The 11,210-nt window shown below is 41.9% G+C and overlaps 2 protein-coding genes across 2 annotated transcripts in view; one reads left to right on the forward strand and one right to left on the reverse strand.

Moving 5' to 3' along the window:
* The first annotated feature begins 1,268 nt into the window (after window positions 1–1,268).
* On the forward strand, window positions 1,269–3,502 carry LOC135666580 (BURP domain-containing protein 12-like). Its single transcript, XM_065178167.1, has one exon. The coding sequence runs from the start codon at window positions 1,309–1,311 to the stop codon at window positions 3,250–3,252; it is 1,944 nt and encodes a 647-aa protein (XP_065034239.1). The 5' UTR covers window positions 1,269–1,308; the 3' UTR covers window positions 3,253–3,502.
* A 2,191-nt stretch (window positions 3,503–5,693) lies between these two features.
* LOC135666596 (anaphase-promoting complex subunit 6-like) overlaps window positions 5,694–11,210 on the reverse strand; it is a 13,113-nt gene continuing 7,596 nt past the window's right edge. Inside the window, exon 8 of the mRNA XM_065178188.1 lies at window positions 5,694–5,741. Coding sequence (XP_065034260.1) covers window positions 5,694–5,741 — 48 coding nt within the window. The remainder of the gene's footprint in view (window positions 5,742–11,210) is intronic.

The following is an 11,210-nucleotide window of genomic DNA, read 5'->3' on the forward strand; positions in this document are numbered from 1 at the left end:
TATCTGAAACAATTTCCTCCCTAAGGACATGAACACAGGAGGAAGAGAGAGAGAGAGAGAGGTGGGGGTGGGGTGGGGTGGGGTGTGGGCTGGGCGGAGAGGGAGGAAGATGAGAAGCAGAGTCATGAGCGTGACGGCGGCCCCAGTGGCCACTATTCGCCGCAAGTTGGCGGATAATTACACGCATGTGATGCGAGGAGGGGTGGGTGGGAGAAAGGCAGCACCATCTCCACGCGCTTTCAACCTTTCCATTTCAATACCCCATATATATATATATATATATATATATATATATATATATATATATATATATATATATATATATATATATATATATACCCAAGAAGCCAAGCATTGACCAAGACCCACTTCAAATGCTTTTATCTAAAAGAGCTCGTAAGGTATGTGGTGAGACCTATGATGGTCGCCACGCCATTGGAATTTAAGCTCAAACATGCATAGAGACTCCAAAGTGTTGTGCGTCGACAACTGTACTATCGTTCACCGTGCGTAAGTCGACAGAAATCTCTTTAAAGTTCTTGCAACGAAGAAGGTGCAACAGAGAGAGAAGATTGAGTAGCCACAACATGCACACGCAGTTGTTGTCATTTTTATTTCTCCTCCTCCACCTCCTACCATCTTCTTCCTCGGTGTGAAACGAGTGTGGAGACCCGAGTCAAGATCATTTTCAACTGCTGGTACATGGGGGAATTGATGGACCTACGTTCGCTGTCTTTATATTATTTCCTACCGTGGGCCACTACTAAATGCAGTGGCAGTCAATAATGTCTAGTACTATAGCAAAACCACACCAAGAACCATGCGGTTATGCCTAAACATGTATCTACCTACTATGTTGCAGGCTTCCGTGCTCTTTTGGATAGTATGTATTTTCTTTCCCTGATGGATTTATCTGACATAGTTTTAAATGCCTACAGCAGAAGCCTGGCAGGATCGGCATTGTTGCAGGAACCTGCTTCTACGACGTACACCTTAAACCTTTCATTTGTATCAATTAATTCCTTCTTTTAGCGTTTTTAATAAGGGTTGAGTAAAGAAATGAGACAGCAAACTAAATGTAAATGGTGCACCTGCAACGCCTGGTACACCTCATTTGGGTAGAAACTGCGACTTATCACGACGCCATTTCACTTGATCCAACTGGGAAAACCCCTGTTCAAAGTCAAAACAAAAGAGTTGTCACGCATAAGAACAAACAGTTGAAGCGCGCTTTGTTTATTCCCACGTCTACTTATACCTGCCTTGGTGGTCTTCTTTGGCACGCAGATATCCCTCCACAAGCCCGTGATGGCCGCCACTCCGCCTCTGCTCGTCTTCCTTCTCCTTGCCTTAGGAGTGCTCTCTCCCCGTCCCCACGTGGCGGCCTCTGATGTATCACCCAGCGGCGGCGCTGCAGCCAATCCCTTCACCGCGAGGGCGGCCCTGATCCGGTATTGGAAACGAATGGTGCCCACCAACCGGCCCCAGGCAGACTTCCTCCTCGCCAAGCTCTCCCCGCTCTCCGCCCTCGACTCCGCCACCTTCTCGTCGCTCGTGGCCGACGACCCCTCCGCCCTCTCCCGCCGTCTCCCCGCCCTCTGCGCCGCAGCTCGCCTCCTCTGCTCCCCCGCCACCGCCAACACCTACTCCGCCGCCGCCCGCAAGGACGACTCCTCCGCGTTCGCCTCCTACCAGAACTCCAACTTCTCCGACTACGGCACCGGCGCCGCCGGCGGGCGCAGCTCCTTCAAGAACTACTCCGACGACCTCAACGTGCCCGTCGATACCTTCCGCCGCTACAGCCGCGACTCCACCGGCCACAACGACTCCTTCGCCTCTTACTCTCCTGAAGGCAACGTTGTCACCGCCAACTTCACCAGCTACGGCTCCTCCGCCACTGGCGGTGCCGGAGACTTCGCATCCTACGACCACGAGTCCAACGTCCCCGACCTCAAGTTCACCAACTACGATGCCGATGCTACCGGCCGGCGCCGGTCCTTCTCCAGCTACTCGGATGACACCAACGCTGGAGACCAGTCCTTCGCCGGCTACGGCAAGGACGGCAACGGCGTGCCCACCTCCTTCACCAGCTACGCCGACAACTCCAACGTCATCGGCTCCTCCTTCGCCGGCTACGGCGAGGGCGCCAACGGCGCTAACGACTCCTTCGCCTCCTACGGGTTCAATGGGAACGTGCCGGAGAACAACTTCCGGTCCTACGGCGACGGCGGCAACTCCGGGTCGGAGCGGTTCACCAGCTACCGCGACCAGTCCAACGTCGGTGACGACAGCTTCACCTCCTACGCAAAGGGCGGGAACGCCGCCGCCGCCGACTTCGTCAACTACGGGAACTCCTTCAACGAGGGCAGCGACTCCTTCAAGGGCTATGGCGAGGGCTCCTCCAAGCACAGTGTCACGTTCAAGAGCTACGCCGCAGATAACACCTCCTTCAAGGCCTACGCCAAATCCGGCGTCGACTTCAAGGCCTACAGAAACTCCTCCGTCATCCCCTCATCGTCCTCCTCCGACGCCGCCGCGACAGGCTCTCTCCTCTCCCTCCGGAAGGCTGGCGGAAGACCGGCGAACCGGTGGCTGGTGGAGCCGGGGAAATTCTTCCGTGAGCGCGACCTGCGTCGGGGGAGCGTGATGCCAATGCCGGACATCCGGGACAAGATGGCGCCGCGGTCCTTCCTCCCGCGCTCGATCGCGGGGCGGATCCCGTTCTCCGCCACCGAGGTCCGGCGGATCTTCGGGATCCCGGCTGATACGGCGCTGGGGAAGGCGGTGGCGGACACGGTGGCCGAGTGCGAGCGGGCGCCCAACCGCGACGAGACGAAGCGGTGCGCCACCTCGGCGGAGGACGTGATCGACTTCGCTGTCTCCGTACTTGGAAGCGACGTGGTGGTGCGGAGCACAGCGAACACGACGGGCTCCAAGGGGAACATCCTCATAGGGAAGGTGGGCGGGGTGAATGGCGGTAAGATCACCAAGTCGGTGTCATGCCACCAGAGCTTGTTCCCATACCTAGTATACTACTGCCACTCGGTGCCAAAGGTGCGGGTGTACGAGGCGGAGATCCTGGCTGTCGAATCGAAGGAGAAGATCAACCACGGCATCGCCATCTGTCACTTGGACACGTCGGACTGGAGCGCCAGCCACGGAGCCTTCGTGGCACTGGGGTCCGCGCCAGGGAAGATCGAGGTGTGCCATTGGATCTTCGAAGGAGACATGACGTGGACGGTCGCCGATTGATCCACCCAATCAGCCAGAAGATCTGCCTTCCCACGACACCCCTAAGCGTGTGCAGCTTTTTCAGTTAACTGGTCTTTGCATCGATCATCAATCTGCTCGGGTCCGTTCGATCCCGTTGCGTGGGTAGCTGCAGTCAATAGTTAATTCTTTAGATAATTAAAATGGTGCACACGAAACTGGAGAACTGATGCAGTTTCATGCACAATGCAGCCTTTTTCACTTCCAAGAAAAATCCACATTTGATCCAAAATACCATGAGACACTAAGAGACTATCTTGTCTTAGTTCAGGGCTACCATTAGTATCGAATTCAAGGAGCCATTTACACAGAGTCATCCTCCTGCAAGTGGAAATATTATTTTCATGATTTAAATCCTGAAAAGAAAGATAATGACGGGAAGAGGGATCAGTGTTGTTACCTGGCCACACGTACACATTCTAGACTGTTCGCCCTTGGTGCACAGCTTTCAACCCGGAAACACTTGGTAGCGGGGACTGAAGGCGGGGTGGGGGGGCCGATCGCTTCCTTTTTAAAGTGCTCAATGGTGCCTACTCTGAATGAAGATTAAAAATTCTTTTTGTAGGTGTAATTCATGCAATGCATCACTTGTAGGTCATCGTGTCAAATGAGGCTAAGTCTGCTTGGTAAAATGTCACTGTTCTAAAACAAGTTTCTGAGGCCCAAGCAACCCTTGCTGAAAGTGGTTCATCTGTTTCCTACAGCCAATATGATCACATATCTGTTCTATGGGTCCAGAAGATGCCTCAAGGAGATGGCCGTAGACATGTCATCGTAGGTGAGTAGGGTTCCCAAAACCAGCTTGACCATCGGTTGAGGCAATGATTCTTGGATTTTAGAGCACTTCCATCAAAAAAGCACCTTATTGATCGTGAGCCCCTTTAAAAAGAAACGTCTCTGCTGACAACACAGTAGATTCAAGAAAAAGAAGTCTACTGACAACACAGGTGATTTGGCAATCATCTTATCATATCTTTTACTCCTCTTTTAACTCAGCTTTAACAGCTCAACTTTGACCTAATCTCCTTTTTCCCTTTCTGTCCCTTTTGTTCCTTGGATTCTGACAAATAGGATCGACTCATGACATCAATTATAAAACTAAAGTAACACTTCGAACAACCTTTTGTCAACTAGGTAAGGCTTCAACAAAAAAACATAATGGCATGTGAAATCCAGACACACTAAAACTAAACTTACAGCCACATACTACAGGTTGAGGCATCATTACAAAGAACTTATTAGGACAAAGTTATGTAGTAGTTAAAAATACTAAAACATTCACTTTCTCCAAAGCAATATTTTATTTTGTCATCCATCAGGGTGATCAGGCCTCAAGTGGAAGACAGGGTAAGAAGCACATGAGGCATAATTCCATCCCAAGAATCATTGAGGCCATGTGCCACTCTGTCCATGAAAATAATCAACTCTATGTAGTAAGCAGGATCATCATTATTCAACCGTACTGATTGGTATTAGTTGTAGAACATCTGAGTCAGACCAGGAAGATGACAAGGGTTCTTTTTCTTTTGAAAGGTCTCACATGCCATGGCCCACATGAAAAATGTTCTTTCAATACATTTTGAAAGGTCTCTAATTACTTGAGCAGTAATGGATGATCAAGTGAAGTGTTCAAATAACAAGAATTGTCTACAACTAAGCTTTTCCATACATAAGGAGGCTCTCCATGCTACAAGCTAGAGTCAGAACAAAAATCAAAATTTTCAATGAGTGATTTCAGTACTTACATGGGAGGGGTCTCTATGATATGGAAAGGCTAGACCTTCAATTTTATTCTACTAATCTTTCAAAACACATCCAGAATAATCTGTTTTATCCTATGAAAGTCTACTGGAACTAGCACTATGTATATGGAAGACAGGAAAGAACAAATGATCAAAAGAACATTGCAAAAGAATCACTGTCAATTCCTCTCTTAGTAGCATCTCAAAGTTATGTCAGATGACAAAAGAAATCATATTTTTATTACCTGAAGAGCAAACTTGTAGTGGATGCTCATATGGCTTACAATCCTACATTTCTCAGGGGTGCTACTAGTTCAAACATGGTTCTTTTGATGGTCAGTTTCCGAAGTAAGAAAATCTTATTCTGAAGGTGGTTCAATGCACAATATGGGATTTGAGGAGGATCATTGCATGCAGCCTTACCCCTGCAAGTAGAAAGTTGTTTCAATGACTTGAACCTGATCACACAATCACTGTGAGACCATGGTAAGCTTGATCCTTCATAACCCATGTGACCGGTGGCGGAATCACACAATGTCTCTTCTCTTGCAAGGATAGACCTACGTACATTAATTCTTTGCAGATGACATATTGGCATGAGTCTTGAGCTCTAGGTCATCATTCTTATCTTTTTTCACTTCTTCCTTTCCATTTCCATTATAGGGTAACCATTCCCTTATGTCACTGAACCCTGATCTCCAGCTTCTCAAAGTGGCCCATCTCTGAGAACTGCATTTAAATCCAAACCCAGATATTCCACCTTCTAAAAGGTGCAGTTCCATCTTCTAAAAGGTGGAAGTCCGCCTTCTAAAAGGTGACCTCCTCCAACATGTGCATCTGATCACAGCATCCAAGGTGGGACTCATCCATTACTCCAACTTCAGTGAAGGACAAGCTGCCACAGGTCAGAGACTAAGTTGGAGATGCAAAGCTAGGAAAGTCCATAGTAGCATGAAAAAAAGAAGAAGAAAAGTTTGCTCACCACCCACCCCACTTAACACACCAACATTTTCTCCTTGTGCTCCCAACAGTATACCCTCTTCTTTCCAGTTCTTACAATGTCCTGAACTAATAATTTCTTCCTATACCATTTGCTTCTTAACCCACCAACTGACCTGGTTCGCTTCGGCTTCGGCTTCACCCTAACCCAACTGGTCCACATTCTGTGTAGCTTAAAGACTATAACAGCGAAAAGTAATCAAGGATGATCACTGTTGCTCAACAGATCTATGAGGCAGTCAAAAACTACATAACTGGTGGATTGAGATACAGCTAACAAGAATGTGACATGACAGAACCTAGATCAATCAATGAGTCATGGGATACAGCAATGTTCCACATACCACAATTTGCAACTGTAACAAGACATGTGGGACACAAAAACACTCGATGACACATTAATCAACATGTAGAAGGAACATCAAAATAAACGGAAAATAAAGAAGCCTATCTCTCAGGGAAATTCAGAAAGATTCTTATCTGGCGCAGGCTACTTAACCATGGTGAAGGGGTTGCTGTTTCTTCATGTTCTTGCTTTCTTGTTTATTTTGTGTGTTTTTATTTGCTGTTTAATGTTTCTTTTGCTCAATTTATTTATCTTGTCTGCCATGTCCATTTGTGCCTTCTATTTCTTTTATCCTGTATCTTATTTGTTTCTTCTCTTGTTTTCTCTCATTTGTTTGATTGATCAGTGGTAAATTTTGGGTTGTTTAAGTTGCACGTCATTCTCCTCTTAAAGTAAAGGAGTGGCGAATGAAAAATCCTAAAGGGGAAGTATTCATAAAAACCATATCCTAAATCTGTTGGATAAATATCAGTAGTTTTTTTATCAAAGTTCATCAAGTAAACAACAATCTGAGTACCACAACAATGTCATATAAAAAGCATAAGTATATATGTTGATGGTTCACGACAACAATGGGCATATCCTTATTCCATATTAATGCAACAAATGGAACATCAAGAAGACCACCATGACAGTAAACCACATATACATGTAACATCATTCAATCTAGCAACAACCACTGGTCACTAAATATGTAATCAAATCAAATAATTAAGTTAGGAATTATTATTTTTCCTTACTTGTCATTTAATTTAGAAAATCTTAATCTATTTTCTTGTTTGTTATTACGAATTAGAGAATAACTATTAAGCATTCCAAATAGGATGATATCATATTTGTTAGTATATTAAATAGAAATAATTTATATTAAATAAATATAAAAATAAAAATAAATTTCCTTTAATGGAGGCTCACATCCTCCTATTTAAGGAGAGGGATTTCTCTCGTTCATTCCATACTTAGCCGAGCCTAACAGCGGGAGGAACGAGGAGTTACACCCTGTTGACGAGAGATATGTTTCCCTACCTTTCTTGAAAATAAAAGTTTTAGTTTTTATTTTGATTATTTAAATGTTGAAAGTTTTATAATTTGAAAAATATTTATCAATTCTTTAAATATCAAATTTTTTTATTATTGCATTAAAGCCAATCAGTTGAAATTTTTATAATGTTCTTTGATCCATGTTTAAGGTTTTTATTTTTAGATTTAAACATGTTAAAAATTTACATGTTTTATGTATTAAATATATGATATTTCTTGGCATTACAACTTATCTTTAATCTCATCTGGATTATAATTTCTATTAGATTAAAATATGTTATCTAAAATTTTGATATTCTTTTATCTAAAATTTAAAATGTACTATTTTGAATGATTTAAAATTTTATTTGATTAGAATATGTTAAAATTATACATATGTTAGAAAGTATGATTTCTATTTGAATTTAGAATGTTATTTACTTGTATTAAAGCTTATCTCCCAATCTATTTTTTAATGTGTTATTATGCTTTTGTTTATATAATTGTTAGTGAATATATGCTATGGTATGAAATTGAATATAAATTGGATTGAAATTGCTCACAGACCATGCCCAACCCATAGGTCAGGCCACAGCCCACTGGCCAGGCCCAGTCAGTAGACCAGGCCCAGCCTGTAAGCCAGTCCCAGCCCACGGATCAGGCCTTGGCCCGTAGGCTAACCCAGCCCAACCATCATGAGCGGTCACATGCGACGCACATGACCAATCCATAGGCCTGGGCTGAGCCAATTTTATGTAATGCATGTCCAGTCATTTGTAATGCACATGACCAGTAGATGGACTGACCCAATCTAGCTCAATATTGTTGTTGGATTTGAGCCCAAATATTGATTGAACTAAACTAGACTTTATTAGTCTAGATCGATTTAGGATGATTCTAAATTGATTGACTTATTCAAGTCAGTTTAATCTAAACTGAACCTAATCTAATCCAAATTATACTAGTCTAAGGTGGTTTAAAACTAGTTAAATGAGGATTAAATATCAGTTTAGTTAGGTTCTAGTAAATTGAGTTCAATTGGATCGATTGAACTAGGGTTCAAGTCAATTGAGAGCTAATTTGTATTATTTGATATTGATGATATTTGAAAAAGATGTTTTAAATGTGTTATTTCATCCCGATATAGACATGACCAGTGTGAGATTATGTTATTTCTCTGCCGAGAGTAGGTAGAGTGATTCCCTTCGAGGATTAACGGGTCGTCAGATGTGACGGTTGGACGGTTCCTCCATCCGCTGTTGGGAGGAACGTGTACCCACTTTGGCGGGTGAGGAACACCACTCCATCCGATGTTGGGAGTGGGATATGAGTTTGCCTCCATCCGCTGTTGGGAATGAGATATGAGTTTGCCTCCATCCGCTGTTGGAAGAACACAAACTCATCCCGTAAGATAAAACCTCTCCATCCGCTGTTGGAGGAGTGCTCTTTCGGATATTTGATATACGCCTCCCTCTAGTACTAAATCGGATTCCAATGGAGAACGGACCTTCCTCTACCGATAAGTAGAGCCACTTAAATGATTCTTGAAGTTAACATCACTATGTTTACTTTTCTACTTGTAATTTGATGAATAAATGAATTGTAATAAATATTTATAAATGATGAATAAAGTAATGTTTATCTACTTGGCTCTAAATGTATGAAAAAATATGAAAAAAAAAAATACAGGATGTGATAAAATATATGAGCAAATTAACCAGAAAGACAAACTACATATTTATTGGGGGAGTTAAAATTGAACCCAACAGCATAGTATATATATTAAGGGAGTTTCTATTAATATCTCAGTGACACTAAAATGACTGCCTAGATCATTGAAAACCTCACCAATCTTTAAAATATAAATCTGATACCTAAGGTAGTTAATTCAAGTAAACCAAAGCAGCCACTGCAAATAATTAAGCGCAGAAGAACAACTGTAAGAACAAACCCATAGAATTTAACTAAGATGCAAGAAATAGATTGATGATGTGTGAATATTAAAATTCATATTTAAACTGATACAAATATTCAAAAATATGGCAATTCTAGATGATGATATTAAATAATTACCCACTTCTCACCAACTTCGCTATTGGAATGAGCTATGCCATGTCGACAAGTTTATATCATCTCCAGAAGGTAGCTTGCCCATAATCATACCAAAATTAACTTCTGCCTTAAAATGACCAACTAAGCAACTTGAGACAAAACATCTGAAAAATAAGAGAAACCATACCAAAATCATTTCAGGAAGCCACGCCTAAGAACAGTCAGTTTTCAGACACTCTTCAACGATGGTCATCAACACATTCGATCAAAGACATTATTGTCCTCTTTCACCATGAAATCGGCTGGATCTGTGATTATATACAGCCTCATTTGTTGATAGCAAGCCTCATTGATCCTTTAGACATGTTAATCTTTGCATTCTCAAGTATTACAGCTGTATCTGTCATCATAAATCCACTGTGTTTACAAATTTCCAAATTAAGTACTCCAATAACAGCATACATGACTCAACGAATATCAGGCAAAGGATGTCTAAGACGTAGCTAACCCAATTACAGGTCTGAAAGAAAACTGAAACAGATAAAAAAGAATTTCTACCCTGTCATCGCTTATTTCATAACAATATTGTCCGTTGTCTTTATTTGATACTAGTTCACAAATATTTCAAATCCATTTTTAAAAGGCATGATCAACAATTGGAGATTTCCACCTTATAAATCAGACATCATCAATCATACATGCCTTTTAACTGCAGCATGCTTTTCTGCTTGATGGATGATCGTAGCTGGCAAAGAGAGATTAAATCTTAATCAGCAGCTTTATTGTTCGCCCATCAACTGACAGTCAGTTAAACATATTTCAATTCCTTCTTGAATCGCTATATCAGAGTAGATATTTAAATACATTTAATAGTTATCCCTTTCTATTCACCTCTCATCTTAATTCTTATTCCTAGGTTTATAGACAATTGTATTTATGAGTCCCTTCCTCAACAGTCAACTAAGGCATAGACCTTCGGCAGCCCTACTGGCATGTCTATGACCTCAAATGTTCTAAAATATTAAATGCATCATAAGAATAACATCAAATTGATCTTGTCATTTTTACATTCCCTAGACTCTCATATTTAAGATAGCATAACCATCTGCTTGTATTCCAGATGTTACATGGATTTGAAAACATAGGCCTGAGTGAAATATTCTATCAGACTAGGAATTTCACATCAATGGCAATACTAGCATAAAAAGTTCCCTAGTGAATCCCCAAAATTGAGCATTATGCTCAAAAGCAAGCTTAAAATTGCATTATGCTCAAAAGCAAGCTTAAAATTGAAAACTTCAAAACGAGAACAAGAAAATCTAAACTGTTGATATAGTAAACAAAGTTAAGTACCGAAACTTAGAGAAAGTATTACATCCAGGCTTATATCCTTTATTATAAATTATGCATAGAAATAGACTTGCATGTTTTGTTATAAACTGTTGATATAGTAAACAAAGTAAAGTACCGAAACTTAGAGAAAGTATTACATCCAGGCTTATATCCTTTATTATAAATGATGCATAGAAATTGATTTGCATGCTTTGTTATAACTTCCACCTGATGATCCAAGACTAGTACTGCCAATATCCTAAGCTGTAAGCTACAGAATTAAACAAAAATAACACAGTTTTCAGATTTGTATATACTATTTTCCCATGATCCTTTGACCTTTTCTAGGAAAAGTGACCAAGTTATATAGACTCTGTGTTCCAGTTAGGATCCTATATATACCAAGAAGATGCACAAGGTCATGCCAACTAACTGAGTCATATTCTGGT

This window comes from Musa acuminata, unplaced genomic scaffold (assembly GCF_036884655.1).
Source record: "Musa acuminata AAA Group cultivar baxijiao unplaced genomic scaffold, Cavendish_Baxijiao_AAA HiC_scaffold_1110, whole genome shotgun sequence".
Taxonomy (NCBI): domain Eukaryota; kingdom Viridiplantae; phylum Streptophyta; class Magnoliopsida; order Zingiberales; family Musaceae; genus Musa; species Musa acuminata.

What these genes read in the sequence shown, in the direction of transcription:
- LOC135666580 (XM_065178167.1), top strand. Translation starts at nt 1,309, where the DNA reads ATGGCCGCCACTCCGCCTCTGCTCGTCTTCCTTCTCCTTGCCTTAGGA.